Genomic DNA, 23,376 nt, shown 5'->3' with positions numbered 1-23,376 from the left:
GGAGCGGTGTTCCGCTAGCGGAACATCTAGATGTAAGAGGTTTTAAGCCATTTAGCCACAACTTTGGAAGTATGCTTGGGGTCGTTGTCCATTTGGAAGACCCATTTGCGACCAAGCTTTAACTTCCTGACTGATGTCTTGAGATGTTACTTCAATATATCCACATAATTTCCATCCTCATGATGCCATCTATTTTGTGAAGTGCACCAGTCCCTCTTGCAGCAAAGTACCTCTACAAATGGTGCTGCCACCCCCATGCTTCACGGTTGGGATGGTGTTATTCAGCTTGCAAGCCTCCCCCTTTTTCCTGCAAACATAACAATGATCATTATGGCCATAAAGTTATATTTTGTTTCATCAGACCAGAGGACATTTCTCCAAAAAGTACGATCTCTGTCCTCGTGTGCAGTTGCAAAAAAGTCTGGCTTTTTTATGGTTTTTGAGCAGTGGCTTCTTCCTTGCTGAGCGGCCTTTCAGGTTATGTCGATATAGGACTTGTTTTTACAGTGGATATAGATACTTTTGTACCTGTTTCCTCCAGCATCTACACAAGGTCCTTTCCTGCTGACCTGGGATTGATTTGCACATTTCGCACCAAAGTACGTTCATCTCTAGGAGACAGAATGCATCTCCCTCCTGAGGGGTACGACGGCTGTGTGGTCCCATGGTGTTTATACTTGCGTACTATTGTTTGTACAGATGAACGTGGTACCTTCAGGCGTTTGGAAATTGCTCCCAAGGATGAATCAGACTTGTGGAGGTCTACAATTTTTTCTCTGAGGTCTTGGCTGATATCTTTTGATTTTCCCATGTCAAGCAAAGAAGCACTGAGTTTGAAGGTAGGCCTCGAAATCCATCCCTAGGTACACCTCCAATTGACTCAAATGATGTCAATTAGCCTATCAGAAGCTTCTAAGGCCATGACATCATTTTCTGGAATTTTCCAAGCTGTTTATTAAGAAGTTATATTTCATTTAACTACATTGTACTTTTGAAATCCCTGTATATGTTGCTTCTTTTAGCATTAAGAAATATAAATTTAAACAACATACTGAATAAAATAGACTTGTTCCTTCTCTTGAGTTCTGTACATAATGTATGTCTGTATGAATGTGTGCAGAGGGCTTCTGCAGACCCAACCTACTGATAAATGCTAAACCCACCCATGCATGCACCCACACAGCGAGATGTTCACAGGTACCTGCACACTGTGGTCTGTTGTGAGCACAAAACAAGTCCGTCTCTACACTTTGGACAGGCCTGCTGGCCTTTTACACACCCTGTGTCTCTATGTGGTTTTCAGCAGGATGTCTATGTGGTGTCACTCTGTTTTCTCTCATTCTTTCATTGTTGTTCACAACCATGACAATTAGCATCAAAGTCCACTTATATACTGTATGCCATGTTGCCTGTATCTTGTCCCTTACAAGATCATAGGTTTAATTCATTCAAACTACAATCATTTGTTTACAGAGTTTAAAGTAGAAATTGTATCAATGTACAGCGAAGAGGCCTACCCACGAGGTACACCCCTACTAAATGCTGAACTAGAAGACTACACTTGAGTTAGTACATGAATGACAGGGATAAGACTGACTTTCATTCTGTAGGTGTTTCCCCCATATACCCTCACAGTAATACTCCACCCCTGTTCACCCTACAAATCAGGATATGTTCTATGTATAACAGTCCTCCTATAGGTCATCAGGAGTACTGCCTGTAACTGTTACATGGGTGGGGCTAAATCTATCTTTGGCACACAACTGAGTTTAATAACAAGAGGATTCATGTATATGTATGTGTAATGTATGCTTGAAAATGTACTGCATACTTACCAGATAAGATAATTTTAACCCACTTTAATAAGGGACATTCAAATATTTTATTTTCACACTGCCTCAGACATATTTGATTCAGTTGGTGCCCACATAGCAAACTATACAATGTTTCTAAAAAATATATAATTATCATCTAGACACCACAAGTGTGTATGCTTCACCCACCCTCTCCAAAATATCCTATACAGTAAGCATTGGTTCACTTTGCATGGATTATATGAGCGATTTACACCATGGTTGGCTGAATAAGTTGTTAACAAAAATGACACATCCAGTTTGACCAATCACCAATAACCCCATAGTTGAAGTGTTGTCTGCATTGGTGGACTTTTTCCACTCAAGACATAGGTTGTGAAGAGGACATACTTTGATATTTCTCTGCTTAAGGGATATACACTCGGGTTCTTTATTGATGCAATTCATAGATGTATTTTTTGGGGTATATAAAGGACTTGTGTAAGTAACGGATCATGTCTCTGTGTGTATTCTAACTGCTACACAATCCTCGGAAATTCATCTTGTTACAGCCAATGTTGGAGAAACAGTGACTTTACACTGCTTCTATAAAGGCAATCTGGCACTGTACTTTAAGGTGGTACAAGGAAACATTGGGTGACAATCTTCAAATCTTATCAGTCTTTTACAAGTATAACAAGAACGCAACATTTTACCATGAATTTAAGGGTAACACTCGCTTCTCAGTGCAAAGCGGTGAAGAAATGAATCACCTAAAGATCTCAGACATGCAGCTCTCTGATTCAACCACATATTACTGTGGGAACTCTTATGCCAACCAGGTGGAGTTTGGAGGAGTCATTCAACATCTGAATTTAGACAGAAAGGAAATAGTAACTAATGCTCTGCAACTATAATTTTGAGGGCTTTTTCCACATTACGTTTTGGATATGATGGGAACAGATTTACTGACTTATAAACCTTTGTGAGGGATCAGCCGGATCAAGTGGTCCGACTGCGCCCTCTCCTGGAGGTGGGCCGCAGTACAGCCACTACTGATGAGCTCACCTGAGATCAATTGACTGATTATTGTTTGTGCTCTCTTAAAATTTGTTTGAGATAGGGGGCAGTATTTTCTTGTCCGGATGAAAAGCGTGCCCAAAGTAAACTGCCTGCTACTCAGGCCTAGAAGCTAGGATAGGCATATATATATTGGTGGATTTGGATAGAAAACACGCTAAAGTTTCTAAAACTGTTAAAATAATGTCTGTGAGTATAACAGAACTTATTTGGCAGGCGAAACCCCGAGGACAAACCATCCAGGATTTTTTGTTGTTGAAGGGACTCTGTTTTCCATTTGGTTTCTATGGGAACCTAGATTTCTGTGGCACTTGGTTGCAGTTCCTATTGCTTCCACGAGATGTCAACAGTCTTTAGAAATTGGTTGACGTTTTTCTTTAGAGAAATGAAGAAGTACGGCTTTTCAGAAAGAGGGTCTAGCCGAGTGGACTATACTGTTTTGATGCGCGCTCCAGGCCACGTGCTTCACTTTTTTTTTTATCCCGTATTGAACACAGTTTATCCCGTCTTAAATTTTATCGATTATTTAAGTTTTAAAATACCTAAAGTTGGATTAGGAAAGTTGTTTGAAATGTTTGGACAGCGTTTACAGGTAACTTATTAGATATTTTGTAGTCATGCTGGGCGAGTTGGAACCGGTGTTTTTCTCAATCAAACATGCCAAATAAATGGACATTTTGGAGATATAATGACGGAATTAATCGAACATAAGGACAATTTGTGATGTTTATGGGACATATTGGAGTGCCAACAGAAGAAGTTCTTCAATGGTAAGGCATGAATTATATCATTATCTCTGAGTTTTGTGTCGCGCCTGGCAGGTTGAAATGTGATTGTCATGTGTTTGTTTGATGGGGTACTGTCCTCAGATAATCGCATGGTTTGCTTTCACCGTAAAGCCTTTTTGTGTATTGCACTTGTGAATGTATGAAAGTTAAATATTTGTAATGATTTTCTTTGAATTTCGCGCTCTGCAGTTTCACTGGATGTTGTCGAAACATTCCGCTAGCGGAACCCCTATCCCAAACCCCTTTTAAGGACCTGACTGAAGGGGCAGAGAGAAAGAGTGATTATGAGTTGGAGACTATGGTGAATTCCTGGACAGTAGGTTTCCTGGTTATAGGGTCGGCTGAAGCTGTTGGAGTGGAGGCCATTACCCTGGCCTTTGTTTGTATGGTCCTGTGGAGAGTTAACCTCTCTAGGGTCGGCGGGACGAAATCGTCCCACCTACGTAACAGCCAGTGGAATCCTGTGGCGCGTTATTCAAATACCTTAGAAATGCTATTACTTCAATTTCTCAAACATATGACTATTTTACACCATTTTAACCTGTTAGGGCTAGGGGGCAGTATTGACACGGCCGGATAAAAAACGTACCCGATTTAATATGGTTACTACTCCTGCCCAGTAACTAGAATATGCATATAATTTTTGGCTTTGGATAGAAAACACCCTAAAGTTTCTACAACTGTTTGAATGGTGTCTGTGAGTATAACAGAACTCAAATGGCAGGCCAAAACCTGAGAAGATTCCATGCAGGAAGTGGCCTGTCTGACAAGTTCTTTTTCATCTTGGCTCTTTTTATTGAAGACTGAGGATCTTTGCTCTAACGTGACACTTCCTACGGCTCCCATAGGCTCTCAGAGCCCGGGAAAAAGCTGAACGATATCGAGGCAGCCTCTGACTGAAACACTTTATCGCTTTTGGCAAGTGGCCGATCAGAGTACTATGGGCTTAGGCGCGTGCCCGAGTCGACCGAATGCTTTATTTTCTTTCGTCTGTTTACCTAAACGCAGCTTCCCGGTCGGAATATTATCGCTTTTTTATGAGAAAAATGGCATAAAAATTGATTTTAAACAGCGGTTGACATGCTTCGAAGTACGGTAATGGAATATTTAGAATTTTTTTGTCACGAATTGCGCCATGCTCGTCACCCTTATTTACCCTTTCGGATAGTGTCTTGAACGCATGAACAAAACGCCGCTGTTTGGATATAACTATGGATTATTTTGAACCAAACCAACATTTGTTATTGAAGTAGAAGTCCTGGGAGTGCATTCTGACGAAGACAGCAAAGGTAATAACATTTTTGTTATAGTAAATCTGACTTTGGTGAGTGCTAAACTTGCTGGGTGTCTAAATAGCTAGCCCTGTGATGCCGGGCTATCTACTGAGAATATTGCAAAATGTGCTTTCACCGAAAAGCTATTTTAAAATCGGACATATCGAGTGCATAGAGGAGTTCTGTATCTATAATTCTTAAAATAATTGTTATGCTTTTTGTGAACGTTTATCGTGAGTAATTTAGTAAATTCACCGGCAGTGTTCGGTGGGAATGCTAGTCACATGCTAGTCACATGCTAATGTAAAAAGCTGGTTTTTGATATAAATATGAACTTGATTGAACAAAACATGCATGTATTGTATAACATAATGTCCTGGGGTTGTGATCAGATGAAGATCATCAAAGGTTAGTGCTGCATTTAGCTGTGGTTTGGGTTTATGTGACATTATATGCTAGCTTGAAAAATGGGTGTCTGATTATTTCTGGCTGGGTACTCTGCTGACATAATCTAATGTTTTGCTTTCGTTGTAAAGCCTTTTTGAAATCGGACAGTGTGGTTAGATTAACGAGAGTATTGTCTTTAAAATGGTGTAAAATAGTCATATGTTTGAAAAATTGAAGTTATTGCATTTGTGAGGTTTTTATTAACGCGCCACGGGATTACACTGGCTGTTACGTAGGTGGGACGATTTGGTGCCACCTACCCTAGAGAGGTTAAAGACAAGACTCTCGTTAATCTAACCACACTGTCCGATTTCAAAAAGGCTTTACAACGAAAGCAAAACATTAGATTATGTCAGCAGAGTACCCAGCCAGAAATAATCAGACACCCATTTTTCAAGCTAGCATATAATGTCACATAAACCCAAACCACAGCACTAACCTTTGATGATCTTCATCAGATGACACACCTAGGAATATTATCGCTTTTTTTACGAGAAAAATTGAATAAAAATGGATTTTAAACAGCGGTTGACATGCTTCGAAGTACAGTAATGGAATATTTAGATTTTTTTGGTCACGAATTGCGCCATGCTCGCGACCCTGATTTACCATTTCGGATAGTGTCTGGAACGCACAAACAAAACGCCGCTATTCGGATATAACAATGGATTATTTTGGACCAAACCAACATTTGTTATTGAAGTAGCAGTCCTGGGAGTGCATTCTGACGAAGACAACAAAGGTAATCAAACTTTTGTAATAGTAAATCGGAGTTTGGTCAGGGCTAAACTTGGTCGGTGTCTAAATGGCTAGCCGTGATGGCCGGGCTATCTACTGAGAATATTGCAAAATGTGCTTTCACCGAAAAGCTATTTTAAAATCAGACACCTCGATTGCACAAAGGAGTTCTGTATCTATAATTCTTAAAAAAATTGTTATGTTTTTTGTGAACGTTTATCGTACGTAATTTAGTAAATTCACCGGAGGTTTGCGGGGGGTATGCTAGTTCTGAACGTCACATGCTAATGTAAAAAGCTGGTTTTTGATATAAATATGAACTTGATTGAACAAAACATGCATGTATTGTATAACATAATGTCCTAGGGTTGTCATCTGATGAAGATCATCAAAGGTTAGTGCTGCATTTAGCTGTCTTCTGGGTTTTTGTGACATTATATGCTAGCTTGAAAAATGGGTGTCTGATTATTTCTGGCTGGGTACTCTGCTGACATAATCTAATGTTTTGCTTTCGTTGTAAAGCCTTTTTGAAATCGGACAGTGTGGTTAGATTAACGAGAGTCTTGTCTTTAAAATGCTGTAAAATAGTCATATGTTTGAGAAATTGAAGTAATAGTATTTCTAAGGTATTTGAATAACGCGCCACTGGATTAGACTGGCTGTTGCGTAGGTGGGACGAATTCGTCCCGCCTAGCCCAGAGAGGTTAAAATCAAATTTTATGTCATTTTTCTCGTAAAAAAAGCGATAATATTCCGACCGGGAATCTGCGTTTAGGTAAAAAGACGAAGGAAAATAAAGCATGGAGTCGACTCGTGCACGAGCCTAAACCCATTGTCCTCTGATCGGCCACTTGCCAAAGGCGATAATGTGTTTCAGCCTGGGGCTGCCTCGATATCATTCAGCTTTTTCCCGGGCTCTGAGAGCCTATGGGAGCCGTAGGAAGTGTCACGTTACAGCAAAGATCCTCAGTCTTCAATAAACAGAGACAAGAAGAACAAGATCTTGTCAGAGAGGGCACTGCCTGTAAGGAATCTTCTCAGGTTTTTGCCTGCCATATGAGTTCTGTTATACTCACAGACACCATTCAAACAGTTTTAGAAACTTTAGGGTGGTATCTATCCAAAGCCAATAATTATATGCATATTCTAGTTACTGGGCAGGAGTAGTAACCAGATTAAATCGGGTATGTTTTTTATCCGGCCGTGTCAATACTGCCCCCTACCCCCAACAGGTTAAAAGAAGAACACCCAATACAGTTTCCTCCTTTTTTCATTTTTTTTAAGTCACGTTTCTGCGTCTCATTTCGTGCTGTCCCGCTTAGGATTTTGTCAGTGAATAGGTATGGCCTTTTACATTGGTGGAGAATGCGGGCAAAAGAAGCAGAGACTGACCGAATCCCCCCCCCCCCCCTCATAGCAAAGGCGAAGGGCAGAAGATGAGCAAGGCCATTTTGACCCAGCTGGTGGCATGCGCTGTCCAACAGGGGCAAACACTGGCCGCAATCCAACAGGACTGGCACGGGAGAGGCTGGCCGACAGGAGAGCCACGCCGAGCGTGAACAGCCTGATCCCACGGATGAGCAAGGAGGATGATATTGAGGCCTACTTTCTGGCCTTCGAAAGGAAGGCCAGGTGAGACGGGTGGCCTGAAGGAGAGTGGGCCAGGCTGATCAGGCCCCTGCTATCAGGGCCAGCACAGGTGGCATATTACGACCTTGGCGAAGAAGCTAAGCTGGACAACAACAAGTTGACGGCAGAGGTGTTGGCTCAGTAAAACCTGAACCCTTGTGAGAGAGTCCAGAGGTTTCACGGATGGACCTACAGGGATGACGAATCACCCAGAGTACAAGCGTTCCAGTTAGTCCGCCTAGTGAATGGCTGGCTAGGGTCCACCCGGTCCGTAGCAGAACTACTGAAGACAATCACGGTTGACAGGTGCTTGAGAGAGCTGCCGCCTACCCTACTAAGAACAATAAGCCAGAGCAACCCCCAGACACTGGATGCCCTAGTCAGGGCTATTGAGAACTCTAGGGCTACAGAGTCCCTTGTAGAGTCTTGTAGGCGTGGGAAGCCGGCACAAGAAGCCCTACTACGAGTGGAGAGAAAAGCTGCCACCAGAGAGGGAGAGAATGAGACATGAATCGGTGTTTTAAATGTCAAGCCCTAGGACACATTGTACGACACTGCCCGGAAAACAAATGAGCCCATGCCCACCGAGTCCACTAACCTGAGCCCTGGCCCCTCCCAGGCAAGGCCTGTTCCTCATCAAGCGCCCTGCTGCCAGGCAAAGACGGCCCCCGCCCGGCGTGTTCTGGTGAGAATAGTTGGAACTGAAACATTTGCGTTCCTGGACTCTGGCAGCATGGTCTCCCTAAGCCAAAGGGATATACAGGACGACTGGAGAGTGCTCGAAAGCGAAGTGAAGGTATCATGCATACACAGCAATGTCCAGGGGTACCCCTGGGCCTGAGTAAAGATGACCACACATGTGGGAAAGGTCACTATGGTGAGGGGCCTGTCACCGAACATGTCAGTTCCCATTCTCCTCGGTCGTGACTTACCACTCTTCCACCAGTTGTGGCCCAATGTGGAGAAGCATGAGAGGGGCCGACGAGAAGAGGAGCTCACAGCACCGCATAGGCCTGGCACATAACCCGATAACCCAGTTGCCTTCCATAAACTCCGGGGAAAGAAAGTAAACCACACGGGGCGACTAGACGGTCTACTAGGGTAACAGGAGAAGCATGATGAGGAGTCCACACGACGGCTGCGTCTCTTCGAAGAGACGTCCAGTGATGAGACGTGCCCTGGAATCGAGCTAAGGCGAAGAGGGATCCAGGCAGGCAAGGATAGGAGGCAGGAGGAAAGAGAACGGCTTCGACAGATCTTCGCAGAGTCCACACCAGAGGAGTCCTGGCCGGTGTTTGGCACGGAGACCAACGACGACAACATAGATTGAACCCCGTCCGACAGCTCCAGCCGTTTCCCTTTCCGAAGACCTTATGGGTCAGTTTCGCACGGCCCAACAGCGAGATCCGGAGGTGCTAAAGCTTATGGCCGAAGTGGCAATTATTGATGGGAAGAGGCTACAGGATGAGGGTGAGTTACGTTTCCCATATTTTGACATACATCACATCCTATTATATTGGATATGTAGGAGAAGGGAGGGGGAGATCGAACTATTTGTAGTACTGAGGTCATATCAAGACACTGCGCTGCACTTGGCCCACTCCCATTTCTTGGGTAGACATTTAGGACTGGAGAAAAAAGCTGATGGTACTCACCCGGTACTACTGGCCGGGGGTGACCAGAGAGGTAGCCAAATACTATGCTACTGTAGAGAGAGGTGCTGGAGATTAAATGGGCGCTAGGGTATCTGATGTACTACCTCCTGGGGAGAAGTTTCCGTCTGGTCACAGATCACACCCCCTCAAGTGGATGGCGGGACAGAGGAACAACAATAGCCGGATAACAAGGTGGTTCCTAGCACTGCAGCTGTTTAAATTTGAGGTGGTTCCCAAACCCGGAAAACTACACTTTCTCGCCGAGACTGACTGAAGGGGCAGAGACAGAGTGATTATGAGCCGGAGACTATGGCGAATTCCAGGACAGTAGGATTCCCGGTTATAGGGTCGGCTCAAGCTGTTGGAGTGGCGTTTGTTGCCAACTGTTATTTTAATTTATTTTTTGGGTTTTGTTTGGATAGCCATTACCCTGGCCTTTATTTGTTCAGTCCTGGGGAGAGTTGAAAGAACTCCCAATACAGTTGGTCACTTGTCTTCGTCTCATTTTGTGCTGTCCCGCCTAGGATTTCGTCAGTGAATAGGTACGGCCTTTCACACTTTCTTGTCAGGATAAGGGTCCAGAAACATGACTGTGCTCCAGCAGCCTCTGTCTGAGTCAGTCCAACCAGGAGACTGACTGAACTGTATAACACACACTGAGACCAGTGTAGGAGAACAGTGTCTACTGGTTCAGACATGGCTCAGGAGAGTACCATCCAGGAATCATTTACACCCATGGAGACAGGAGTGATCCGTGTGAGAAGATACCTGATGCTGGGTCTCATACACAGAGCTGTGTCTACAACCTCCCCAAGAGGAACCTCAGCCTCTATGATGCTGGGACTTACTACTGTGCTGTGGCCTCATGTGGGGAGATACTGTATGGGAACGTGACCAAGCTAGACATTCAAGGTAGGTGATATGGCTTGCATCTTTTTAAATATTTTACTAATCTATTGTGTAGAACACTTACGTGATATTCTGAGTGTCCTCTATCAATGTTTGAATGTCCACAGGCCATAAGGCAGACCTTCTTCTCTTGGTGTACTGCCTGGGTGTAGGATTGACTTTCTTGTTAATAACCTCTTACATCTAGACGTTCCACTAGCGGAACACCTGCTCCAATATCCAATGATAGGTGTGGCGCGAATTACAAATTCCTCAAAAATACAAAAACTTCAATTTTTCAAACATATGACTATTTCACAGCATTTTAAAGACAAGACTCTCCTTTAACTAACCACACTGTCCGATTTCAAAAAGGCTTTACAGCGAAAGCAAAACATTAGATTATGTCAGCAGAGTACCAAGCCAGAAATAATCAGACACCCATTTTTCAAGCTAGCATATAATGTCACAAAAACCCAGAAGACAGCTAAATGCAGCACTAACCTTTGATGATCTTCATCAGATGACACACCTAGGACATTATGTTATACAATACATGCATGTTTTGTTCAATCAAGTTCATATTTATATCAAAAAACAGCTTTTTACATTAGCATGTGACGTTCAGAACTAGCATACATAACATAACTTCCGGAGGAATTTGCTAACAATTTACTAAATTACTCACGATAAAACGTTCACAAAAAGCATAACAATTATTTTAAGAATTATAGATACAGAACTCCTCTATGCACTCGATATGTCCGATTTTAAAATAGCTTTTTGGTGAAAGCACATTTTGCAATATTCTAAGTACATAGCCCAGCCATCACGGGCTAGCTATTTAGACACCCGGCAAGTTTAGCACTCACCAATATTTACTATTATAAAAGTTTGATTACCTTTTGTTGTCTTCGTCAGAATGCACTCCCAGGACTGCCACTTCAATAACAAATGTTGGGTTGGTCCAAAATAATCCATCGTTATATCCGAATAGCGACGTTTTGTTCGTGCATTCGAGAAACTATCCGAAATGGTAAAGAAGGGTCGCGCGCATGGCGCAATTCGTGACAAAAAAATTCTAAATATTCCATTACCGTACTTCGAAGCATGTCAACCGCTGTTTAAAATCAATTTTTATGCCATTTTTCTCGTAGAAAAGCGATAATATTCCAACCGGGAATCTCCTTTTCGGCAAACAGAGGAAAAAAAATCACAAAGACGGGGGCGGCCAGGTCACGCGCCTAAGCCCACAGTCCCTTGATCGGCCACTTGAGAAAGGCGATAATGTGTTTCAGCCTGGGGCTGGGATGACGACATTCAGGTTTTTCCCGGGCTCTGAGTGCCTATGGACGACGTAGGAAGTGTCACGTTAGAGCAGAGATCCTTAGTAAAAGATAGAGATGGCAAAGAAGTTCCAGAAATGGTCAGACAGGCCACTTCCTGTAAAGGAATCTCTCAGGTTTTGACCTGCCATTTGAGTTCTGTTATACTCACAGACACCATTCAAACAGTTTTAGAAACTTTAGGGTGTTGTCTATCCATATATAATAAGTATATGCAAATTCTAGTTACTGGGTAGGATTAGTAACCAGATTAAATCGGGTACGTTTTTTATCCAGCCGTGAAAATACTGCCCCCTAGCCATAAGAGGTTAATCCTGGTCATTGTCCTTGCTTGCATCATGTACAAGATGAATCAGAGAAAGTGTCTGCAGTGCAGAGGTAAGAGACACCCACTCAAAGTTTCACTGGAAGACCTGTACAATATAAAGAAGATGAATCAGAGAAGTTGCTCTTCTTTAATATCACCATCTACAGATGTATCTGCAGTGGAAGAATGAGTTATATTTTTATCATTGGTGTATTTCTTTTCAGGATCAGTCTCTCTGACATGTCGAGCAGTCTCTTCTACAGATGCAGGGGTAAGTAGAATTCCTGAAATGTTGTATTTAAGGAATTGGTGAGTGCTACGGGTCGGTAGTCATTTGGGCAGGTTAACTTGGTATTCTTGGGCACAGGGACTATGGTGTTCTGCTTGAAACATGTATTAGAATCGGCCAGGGACAGGTTGAAAATGTCAATGAAAGGTGTGTGTGTGTGTGATTTATTTATATATTTATTTCAATGTGAATTTGGTCAGGTTTGGTCAGCTTTAATTTGTAGTGCTAAACCGTTTTTTTTTTCTCTTATCACGCCGCTAGCTCCCTCAAACACACAGCAACCTATTTACAGTTACTCTGTGGTCTGTGATGAACACAAGATGAGAATGTATCTTCACTTTGTTAGGGCTTGTTGGCTTTGTACACATAACCCTCTGCTCTCTTTCTTTCTCTCTGCTCTTTCTCTCTCTCTCCTCTCTCGCGCTCACTCTCACTTTCTCTCTTTTTGTTTCTTTCTTTCTGTGGTTTTCAGCCGGATGTCTCAGAACTCTTAGCTCTCTCATACTGTAGGCTATACTAGTTGCTCTTCAAGTTGACCATTTTAACAACCGTAAACCAACTCTTTTGATAAGGCAGCTCATCTAAACATAGTCGACTGAAATCTGTGAAACACTGAGCTATTTATTAGGTTATTTCAACTAGATCTATAGTTCTTAGTCAAACACAACACAGTTTTAACAGTGAAGTATTATCATCACCTATAGGACTAGAGGAATCTGCCTCCTCAATAACAACATCATGGGGAGGGATTCTATCCATCCAATCCAAATGAGTGTAAATCCTGAATTAGAGATTTTTTTCCATTTATGTTTTTTAGTGAGGGGAAGTGACTGTGTGGTGATAGAAGCCCTGGTGGATGACAGTGTCATTGCATGCATGCCCCCATCAAGTTCACAACTGATTCTCTTGATGTTGACCACAGTAGCTGTAGTGATAAAGAATAAGGTATGCAAGCTCAGGGCGGCAGGGTAGCCTAGTGGTTAGAGCGTTGGACAAGTAACCGACAAGTTGCAAGTTCAAATCCCCGAGCTGACAAGGTACAAATCTGTTGTTCTGCCCCTGAACAAGGCAGTTAACCCACTGTTCCTAGGCTGTCATTGAAATTAAGAATTTGTTCTTAACTGACTTGCCTAGTTAAATAAAGGTCAAATACAAAAACTTGAATAATTATTACTAAATCTATAAGAATATAATACAATCTTTGTCTAATTTTGTCCAGCCTGTGACTCTGAACAATGTGAACAAGATTGTTCTTCCACAATATGGCGTCAACAAAAATGATACGTCCAGTTCGACCAATCACCTGTAACTCCATTGTTGAAGAGTTGTCTCCATAGGTAGACTTCTTATACGAAAAACAGGTTGTGAGGAGGACGACACTGTGTCTGATAATTCCACTTCTTGTAGAGATGGTAAAGTCCAACTTTTATATTTCTCTGCTTATGAGATGTCCGCTCTTGATTTGGATGCTTGAGATATCACATGTAATACTCTACAGACACTTTGAATATTCTAAGTTGTATTTGGGGTATGTAACAGCAAATATACTGTATTGTTCATGTTCCTTAATAGATGTAGTAGCTGGTACTGAATCCTCATCCATACTTCAGGACAGTGGTTTCATATCAGCCAACGTTGGAGACACAGTGATTGTGCACTGCTTCCATGAAGGCCACATGGACATGCATTTCTCCTGGTACAAGCTTCAACTCTTCTCAACTGTCTATAAGTTTGACAGGAACGCAACATTTTACCATGAGTTTAAGGATAACCCTCGATTCTCAGTGGAAAATGACCCAAAAAAAGAATCACCTGAGGATCTCAGACATGCAGCTCTCTGATTCAGGCACATACTTCTGTGGAAGCGCTTATGACAAGGTGGAGTTTGGAGAAAGAGCCATTCTCATAGTAAAAGGTACGTTTTTGTAAAACTGAATTTACAGATATAAGGTGTAAATGAGGTAATATCTTAATCAGATGAGATGTTTATTTAAAAAATGTTGAGTTTGAACACTTTCTACAGTAATAGAGATTCGATGCTTTTATCGATTTTGTCAGGATAAGGGTCCAGAAACATGTCTGTACTCCAGCAGCCTGTGCCCCGGGATTTCCGCCCCTGCTGAGAGGCCGTGTCATTTCAAACATATTGGGACCTTGTGTAGAGGAGTGGCCAGTAAGAATCACATCTCTTACTGTGGTGACAGGAAGGAGCAACTCAGTGTTGAGTGAGACCTGCTGAGGTGAAAATGACTTGGCCTCTCATAGACTATCACTGGGGGATGGAATGGCCTTTGTATGCTACACTCTGAAGGAGAGTCTCTCTCTTTTCTCTCTCTTTTTGAAGTGCCATAAAATAAATTAATGCTTAGCACCTATGCGTTTATATTTACTATCAATTTACTTATTGTTTCCTCTTTTTCAGTAATGATTAGTCTTGTCCCAGGAATAGCATGTTTCACCAGAGTTATGTGCCTGCCAACAGATGCTATGGATGGTGAAGCACTTGGCGTGTTGGGGCTGAGGGACACCAACAGTAACTTTCCACTGTGCGTCATTCTCTCCCTATTGAAAATGAGCAACCTGGGCCACATCAAGTCTGGCATTCAGCTCTCACCACACCACTCAGTGCATCAAAACCACACACTCGCTTCTCACACCTCTCTTCATCTGTTCATCTGGTTGAAACACCAGACCCCTGCAGCTCAATAAGATTAGTGGGTAAAGAAAACAAACAAGGCCATTTTCATTCTCAAGCATTCAACAAGTGTACAAAGCCCACCTCTGACCCATGAACTCAATACATAATGATCTTCAGTTCAAAATGCTATGTATTAATGAATACAATAGGTGCATAGACAGGGATTTGGGGAAAGCGTATACAAAAAACGTACATGCAATATGCTAGGAAGACATATTCCCCTCTATTGACTTTGTCCTTTGCTTTACCTATTTATTTGTGTTGTAGAGGAGGATGCAAATGAAGCAGAGGAGAACTCCAGTTCTTATGATGGAGATAAGGACCAGGATTCTCATCTGGGCTGCAAAGTCACCACCCTCAAAGTCCAGCGTGGTTCAGTTCCCAAACAGTATCTCCCCACATGAGGTCACTGCCTAGTAGTGACCAGAGGGGCTGAGGTTCCTCTTGGGGAGGTTGTAGACACAGCTCTGTGTAGGAGACCCAGCCTCAGAGCTCTTCTCACACTGATCACTCCTGTCTCCATGGGGGTAAATGATTCCTGGACGGGATTCTCTTGAGCCATGTCTGAACCAATAGGCACTGTGTTCTCCTGCACAGGTTTCAGTGTGTATTGTACAGTTCAGAGTCTCCTGGCTGGACTGACTCATACACAGCTTGCTGAACAACATGCTGGGTCCTGGTATCTGCACTGTTCATTGCACATACAAACAGAAAGGTTCTTCATAAAAAAACATCTAAATATTCATTATAATCTTATCATTAACAAAGATTCTGACAAGGCCACATAATTGAACTTTTGAAATACACTCATGAATCAGAAATATGCCATTCCCATAAGTCGTGGTGTCATAATCGCGTTCACCACAGTAATATATCCCCACGTCTAACACCATGGCATCTGAAATGGTCCTCACAAAACAGTTCCTGCTCCTCCCCGCAGCAAACCGAGGTTATTAAACTCCCAATAGAACGTAACTGTGTTGGAGGAAGCATAAAGACTTAGCATTAACATTGGAGCTTGTTCAACCGTGAGCTTGTACCAGTAGCTGTAGGTGGCAAGTGCTGCAGAAAAGAAGGGACCAACAGAGAAGGATGAGGAAAAGAGTGGGTGGAATGTACAGTAGGTTAACTTCCTATGCCTCAGATGTGGTCTTCAGAACAGTCTTAGAAGGAGGCTAAATGTCACAGCCACAGGTCTGCTCATGGCTTTTGAACAAGAAATGGACTCTTGGGAGTTAAATGGATTTGACGTGGGGAGAGTCATTGTGGGAGGTTTTGAAAACAGAAATAGGACATGTTCTGTACTGTGAAGGTATTCTGAATATGTGCTTCATATTCTCACATAGGCAGGAGGCCTATATATTTTCATATGTGTGTTCTCCTGTAGCTTACATTGATGTCTCTAATTTGAAGTTATATTCCAATATTTTTAAATTTCTTCTACTGCTAAATTGATGTCTTGAAAATTATATGAAATTCGGGTCTTGCAAGCCCGCAGTGGCCAGCTGAGTATGTGGGCATATTCATATGGCGGGTGTTCTGCAGTGTCGTCTAAAAATGTTGTTTTACATTGATGTCTAGATGTAAAATTAGGCTATAAGAAATTTGGACTTGTGTAAGCCCGTAGTTATACTCAAGTATGTGTGCATACTGCAGTGACGTCTAAAACGTTTTGAAATAATCAGCACCTTTGAGAGTGCTGTCCGTTTCACCACCATAGATAGTAGGCTACTTTGCTGCTACGTTCTGTTTGACACTTTTTTTTCTCAATGTGTTTCGGTACCTCAGAGCTCCCCTGATAACCCTCCCTTCTCACGCTTACTATGTGTTCCGGGACCTCCCTATTTACTACTCAAGCACTGGGCATTGTCATGCTGAAACAGAAAAGGGCCTTCCCCAAACTGTTGAAACAAAATTGGAAGCATCGAATCGTCTAGCATTTCATTGTATGCTGTAGTGTTAAGATTTCCTTTCACTGAAACTAACGGGCCTAGCCCGAACCATGGAAACCCAGATGCGTCCTTCGGGTTGCCAGATGGTGAAGAATGATTCATCACTCCAGAGAACGTTTCCACTGCTCCAGATCCCATTGGCGGCGAGCTTTACACTACTCCAGCCGAAGCTTGGCATTGCGTACTTCTGCTCTGCCATGGAAACCCATTTAATGAAGCTCCTCCCGAACAGTTATTGTGCTGACGTTGCTTCCAGAAACAGTTTGGAACTCGTAGTGAGTGTTGCGACCAAGGACTGTCACACCCTAATCTGTTTCACCTGTCTTTGTGCTTGTCTCCACAGCCTCCAGGTGTCGCCCATCTTCCCCATTATCCCCTGTGTATATATACCTGTGTTCTCTGTTTGTCTTTTGCCAGTTAGTTTTGTTTCGTGAAACCTACCAGCATTTGTTCGCCTGCTCCTGTCTGGTCTTGCTGCTGTTTTCTAGTTCTTCCCGGTTTTGACCGTTCTGCCTGCCCTGACCCTGAGACTGCCTGCCGTTCTGGACCTTTTGCAACCTCGCTGGATTACTGACTTCTGCCTGCCTTGGACCTGTCGTTTGCCTGCCCCTGTACTAGAAATAAACTTTTGTTTCTTTGACACTGTCTGCATCTGTGTCATACCTGAAACCTGATAAGGACAGACGATTTTTACACTCTACGTGGATCAGCACTCAGTGGTCACATTCTGTTAAGTTGTGTGGCCTATCATTTCACAGCTGAGCCATTGTTCCTCCTAGATGTTTCCACTTCACAATAACAGCACTGACAGTTGACCGGGGCAGCTCTAGCAGGGCAGAAATTTGACAATCTGACATGTTGAAAAGGTGCCATCCTATGACGGTGCCACGTTGAAAGTCACTGAGCTCTTCAGTAAGGCCATTCTACTGCCCATGTTTGTCTATGGAGATTGCATGGCTGTGTGCTCGATTTTATACACCTATCAGAAACAGATTTGGCTGAAATAGCCGAATACACTAATTTCAAGGGGTGTCCACATACTTTTGTATATATAGTGTACCTGGCCTTACCTGCTGGAAATAACAGAGGGTTATACCCATGTGTAGACTAGTTCTGTCTGTCAGATGACAGTGAGAGTCAGTGGGTTGTCTGTCTTACATGGCTGGAGTGTTGGGCCCAGGCCAGGACTGATTGGCTGCTGTGAGACCAACAGAGAGAAGGATGAGGACAGCCTACTGTATCATAGTCCTACTTCGAAGAGTGAACTCTGAAGTTAAGAATAATACATAGTCATGAATAAAGTAATGAATAAACATTTTTCTGTTTGCATACTGTGCCCCCAAACAGTATTCATACCCCTTGACTTATTCCACATTTTGTTGTGTTACAGCCTGAATTCATATTGGATTAAATAGATTTTCTTCTCACCTATCTACACACAATACCCCATAATGACAAAGTTAAAAAAAGTTTTCAGACATTTTTGCTAATTTATTGAAAATGAAATGCAGAAATATCTAATTTACATACGTATTCACACCCCTGAGTCAATACCTGTTAGAATCATCTTTGGAAGCGATTAACCTCTTCAGGAATGGACCCTTTTTTTCAGTTTTCGCCAAAAATGACATACCCAAACTAACTGCCTGTAACTCAGGCCTGAAGCAAGGATATGCATATTTTTGATACCATTTGAAAGGAAACACTTTGAAGTTTGTGGAAATGTGAAAGGAATGTAGGAGAATATAACATCTGGTAAAAGACAATACAAAGAAGAAGAAAAAAACATTCTTTCATATTTTTTGTACCATCTTTGAAATAAAAGAGAAAGGCCATAATGTGTTATTCCAGCCCAGCTGCAATTTAGATGTTGGCCACTAGATGGCAGCAGTATATGTGCAAAGTTTAAGACTGATCCAATGAACCATTGGATTTCTGGTCAACATTTTGTATTAAGATTGCCCAAATGTGCCTAATTGGTTCATTAATAACTTTCATGTTCAAAACTGTGCACTCTCCTCAAACAATAGCATGATATTATTTCACTGTAATAGCTACTGTAAATTTGACCGTACAGTTAGATTAACAAGAATTTAAGTTTTCTGCCAATATCAGATATGTCTATGTCCTGGGAAATGTTCTTGATACTTACAACCTCATGTTAATCGCATTAGCCTACATTAGCTCAATGTCCCACCAATCCTGAAGAAGTTAACCTCTTGGGGCTAGGTGGGACGCTAGCGTGCCACCCGTGGTGCACTCCATCAACAGCAGGTGCATTTCAAGAGCGGCAAATTTGAATCCAAATAAATGTCAAAATTCAAATTTTTAAAAAATACAACTATTTTACACCATTTGAAAGATAAACATCTCCTTAATCTAACCACGTTTTACAATTTCAAAAAGGTTTTACGGCGAAAGCATAAATTTAGAGTATGTTAGGACAGTACATTTACAAGAGTTGTGTGTAATGTTTTGTCAAGTCAAAGACAGGGTCACCAAAACCATAAAACCAGCTAAAATGATGCACTAACCTTTTACAATCTCCATCAGATGACACTCCTAGGACATTATGTTAGACAATGCATGCATTTTTAGTTCTATCAAGTTCATATTTATATCCAAAAACAGCGTTTTACTATGGCATTGATGTTGAGGAAATCGTTTCCCTCCAATAACCGGCAGTCAAGTCAGCGTCACAAATTAAATAATTAAAATTAGAAAACATTGGTAAAATATTATATTGTCATTTAAAGAATTATAGATTTACATCTCTTGAACGCAATCAACTTGCCAGATTTAAAAATAACCTTACTGGGAAATCACACTTTGCAATAATCTGAGCACTGCGCCCAGAAAAATACGCGTTGCGATACAGACTAGACGTCATGTTGGGGAGATCTAAAATCGAAAATACTATGTAAATAATCCATTACCTTTGATTCTCTTCATCAGATGTCACTTCCAGGTATCACAGGTCCATAACGAATGTAGTTTTGTTCAAAAAAGCTCATCATTTATGTCCAAAAATCTCCGTCTTGTTAGCACATGATGTAAGCCAGCCGGACTTCTCGTCATGAACGAGGGGAAAAAATATATTTCCGTTCGTTCAAACATGTCAAACGTTGTATAGCATAAATCATTAGGGCCTTTTTTAACCAGAACATGAATAATATTCAAGGTGGACGAATGCATACTCTTTTATAACGTATTGGAACGAGGGTACCCAACATGAACTCGCGCGCCAGGTGTCTAATGGGACATCATCGTTCCATGGCTCTTGTTCGGTCAGATCTCCCTCCAGAAGACTCAAAACACTTTGTAAAGGCTGGTGACATCTAGTGGAAGCAATAGGAAGTGCCAAAATATTCCTAAACCCCTGTGTTTTTCAATGGGATAGGTTTAAAGTCAATACAACACATCAGGTATCCACTTCCTGTCAGAAAATGTCTCAGGGTTTTGCCTGCCAAATGAGTTCTGTTATACTCACAGACACCATTCAAACAGTTTTGGAAACTTTAGAGTGTTTTCTATCCATATATAATAAGTATATGCATATTCTAGTTACTGGGTAGGATTAGTAACCAGATTAAATCGGGTACATTTTTTTTTATCCAGACGTGCAAATGCTGCCCCCCTAGACCCAACAGGTTAAAGCTGTGAGTCTTTCTGGGTAAGTCTGTAAGAGGTTTGCACACCTTCGATTTAAGTAAAAACTGTAACTAGGCCACTCAGTTGTGTTTTAGTTTATTGTCCTGCCAAAAGGTGAATTTTTCTCCCAGTATCTGTTGGAAAGCAGACAACCAGGTTTTCCTCTAGAATTTTGCCTGTGCTTCGCTATATTCCGTTTATTTTTATACTACAAAACTCCTTAGTCCTTGCCGGTGACAAGCATACAATAACATGATGCAGTCACCACCATGCTTAAAAATATAAAGAGTGGTACTCAGCGATACGTTGTGTTGGATTTGCCCCAAACATAATGCTTTGTATTGTTAGGTTCTAATTTCGAGTAAATAACTCACGGACACTAGAGAAGCTTAACCAAGTTTAATTCTTCCCAAAGGGTCGATACAGCTGTAATTCAGACAAAAAAAAACATTTCACACAAGCACTGATATTAAACCCTTTCTCCTAGGCTGAGTCTCCTCCTCCACAACAGAACAGCCAATGCATCTCTGGTGCTAGACAGAACTTTAGTGATATCTGTTCTTCCTCACTTCATCTAACCTGACCTGTACCCCCAAAGTGTTCACTCCTCCCCAACTCAAGGCTGTCATGGTTATTGATACCAGTCTCTGTCTCTTCTCCTCCCAGAGTATCCCTGATGGCTAACAATAACATATCCTGACATAATGTAAACGTTATACATTAACCTCTCTCCCTCAGTGACATTGTTAGTTTCTAAGATCTCCACCCGTCTCCCCTTATCAATGCCTGCCACATGTAATCGCTTCGCTGCACTCAACACATTCCAAGATTAGTTGCACCCATTATATACCTTCCTCCATTAACCATTAACCTCTGGTTTAGACCCTCAACCTTAGCACTCCATCAGTGACATGAATAAGTATATTTTCATATTCTCAGAACCCAACAGTATTCATGACGTAAAGTTAATTTCTTTGCCACATATTTTGCAGTTTTACTTTAGTGACTTATTGAATACAGGATGCATGACTTGGAATATTTTTTATTCTGTACAGGCTTCCTTCTTTTTATTCTGTTATTTAGGTTAGTATTGTGGAGTAACTACAATGATGATAGACCATCAGTTTACTTCTGTCACAGCCATTAAACTGTAACTGTTTTAATGTCACCATTGGTCTCAGGGTGAATTCCCTGAGCGGTTTACTTCCTCTCCGGCAACTGAGTTAGGAAGGACACTGTCATAAAAATAGTTGTACTCATCCTTAAAAATGTCGTACTGGAGAGAAGAGGACCAAAACGCAGCAGGTATGTGCAGGCTCATCTAGACTTTTATTCACTATCAAAATGAATGCCAAAATAACAAACCAAGAGAATGACCGACCAACCGACCAACCGACCAACCAACCAACCAACCAACCAACCAACCAACCAACCAACCAACCAACCAACCAACAAACCAACCAACAAACCAACAAACCAACAAACCAACAAACCAACAAACCAACAAACCAACAAACCAACAAACCAACAAACCAACAAACAGCCTGGCAAAGCATAGGCTCAACACAGAACAATTCCCCACAAACCCCAGTGACAAACAACTCCTACATATGTGACTCCCAATCAGGAACAACGATTCCCAGCTGTTCCTGATCAGGAGTCACAAGACACACACCAGACTGCCACGTCCTGACCCCCAAACTACTACACCAGCTCCATCTGCTGGTCAGGACGTGACAGACACCTATATCTTTGTAGTGACTGGGTGTATTGATACACCATCCAAAGTGTAATTAATAACTTCACCATGCTCAAAGGGATATTAAATGTTGCTTTTTTATTTTTACCCATCTAATAATAGGTTACCTTCTTTGAGAGGCATGAGAGAGAGAGAGAGAGAGAGAGAGAGAGAGAGAGAGAGAGAGAGAGAGAGAATATAGGGTATTTCATCCCCCAGTGTTAGTCTGAGATAAACAGTGATGTTCACCTCAGCAGGTCTCCCTCTACACTGAGCTGCTCCTTCCTTTCACTCACACCACAGGAGGTGATGCATACCCTCACTGGTCCCTCCTTTACCTCAGACCCAAATCCTATTCTCCTTATAAGGTGCTTCTCAGAATAGGGGGCTGTGATCAGTGCAAAGCCAAGACAGGAAATACTAAGGGGGAAATAACAACATGATAAAGGCAATTTTGGTTTAACTCTTTATTTGTCTTTAGGAGTGATCAGTATAATGCAATAGTCCACTGCTGGGTACTTTGTCCCTCAGGGTCACCCTATAAAAAAATAACCAAATCACTAACAGACACAACAGAGATCTAAGCTAAGAGAGGCCAAAAGAGGCAACCACTCTGCGGCCATTAAACAATTGTGTTTTGACTTCTAACTCCTCCTCTCTAACCACACCCTGTACCACTGAGCTGTGTGGCCTAACTGAGTTGGAGAGAGCTACAGTGGCCCTGAGGTACAACTCACAAACATACACTGCAGAGACGGATTGATTCACATTTCAATACATTTATTATAACTTCACAGATAGAAAATCGCAAGATTTAAACTTGTATTCTAAGATACCTTAGGAACAATGTATTCAAAGATATGGCCAACCAATTTTCCTCCTCTTCCATCCTCCTCCACTTTATCATCTTGTAGCAGCATACACTACATGGGGGTCCAGCTCCTTCTCTCGTCTCCTCTCCATCTTCCTCTTCTTGGAGGTGAAATTCAGAGCGGCATAATTCAATGTATCTGGATCTTGGTTCTGTAGATTTGCCAACATGTTATTTTAACGATTGCTGAATTGCTTATATCTCAGTATTTAATCATGCACTATTTACCTGA

General features: G+C 42.0%; 1 protein-coding gene and 1 pseudogene across 1 annotated transcript in view; one reads left to right on the top strand and one right to left on the bottom strand.

Annotated features, from left to right (window-relative positions):
* The first annotated feature begins 1,496 nt into the window (after window positions 1-1,496).
* Window positions 1,497-13,543, top strand: LOC106608705 (uncharacterized; annotated as a pseudogene).
* Window positions 13,544-15,180: 1,637 nt separating this feature from the next.
* Window positions 15,181-23,376, bottom strand: part of LOC106608706 (immunoglobulin alpha-2 heavy chain-like) — a 61,671-nt gene continuing 53,475 nt past the window's right edge. The window contains exon 4 of the mRNA XM_045722580.1: window positions 15,181-15,272. Within this exon, the coding sequence (XP_045578536.1) occupies window positions 15,181-15,272 (92 nt within the window). The remainder of the gene's footprint in view (window positions 15,273-23,376) is intronic.

This window comes from Salmo salar, chromosome ssa07, assembly GCF_905237065.1.
Source record: "Salmo salar chromosome ssa07, Ssal_v3.1, whole genome shotgun sequence".
Lineage (NCBI taxonomy): Eukaryota > Metazoa > Chordata > Actinopteri > Salmoniformes > Salmonidae > Salmo > Salmo salar.
The sequence above is the reverse complement of the archived record's forward strand: the minus strand, read 5'-3'. Positions and strand labels throughout refer to the sequence as shown.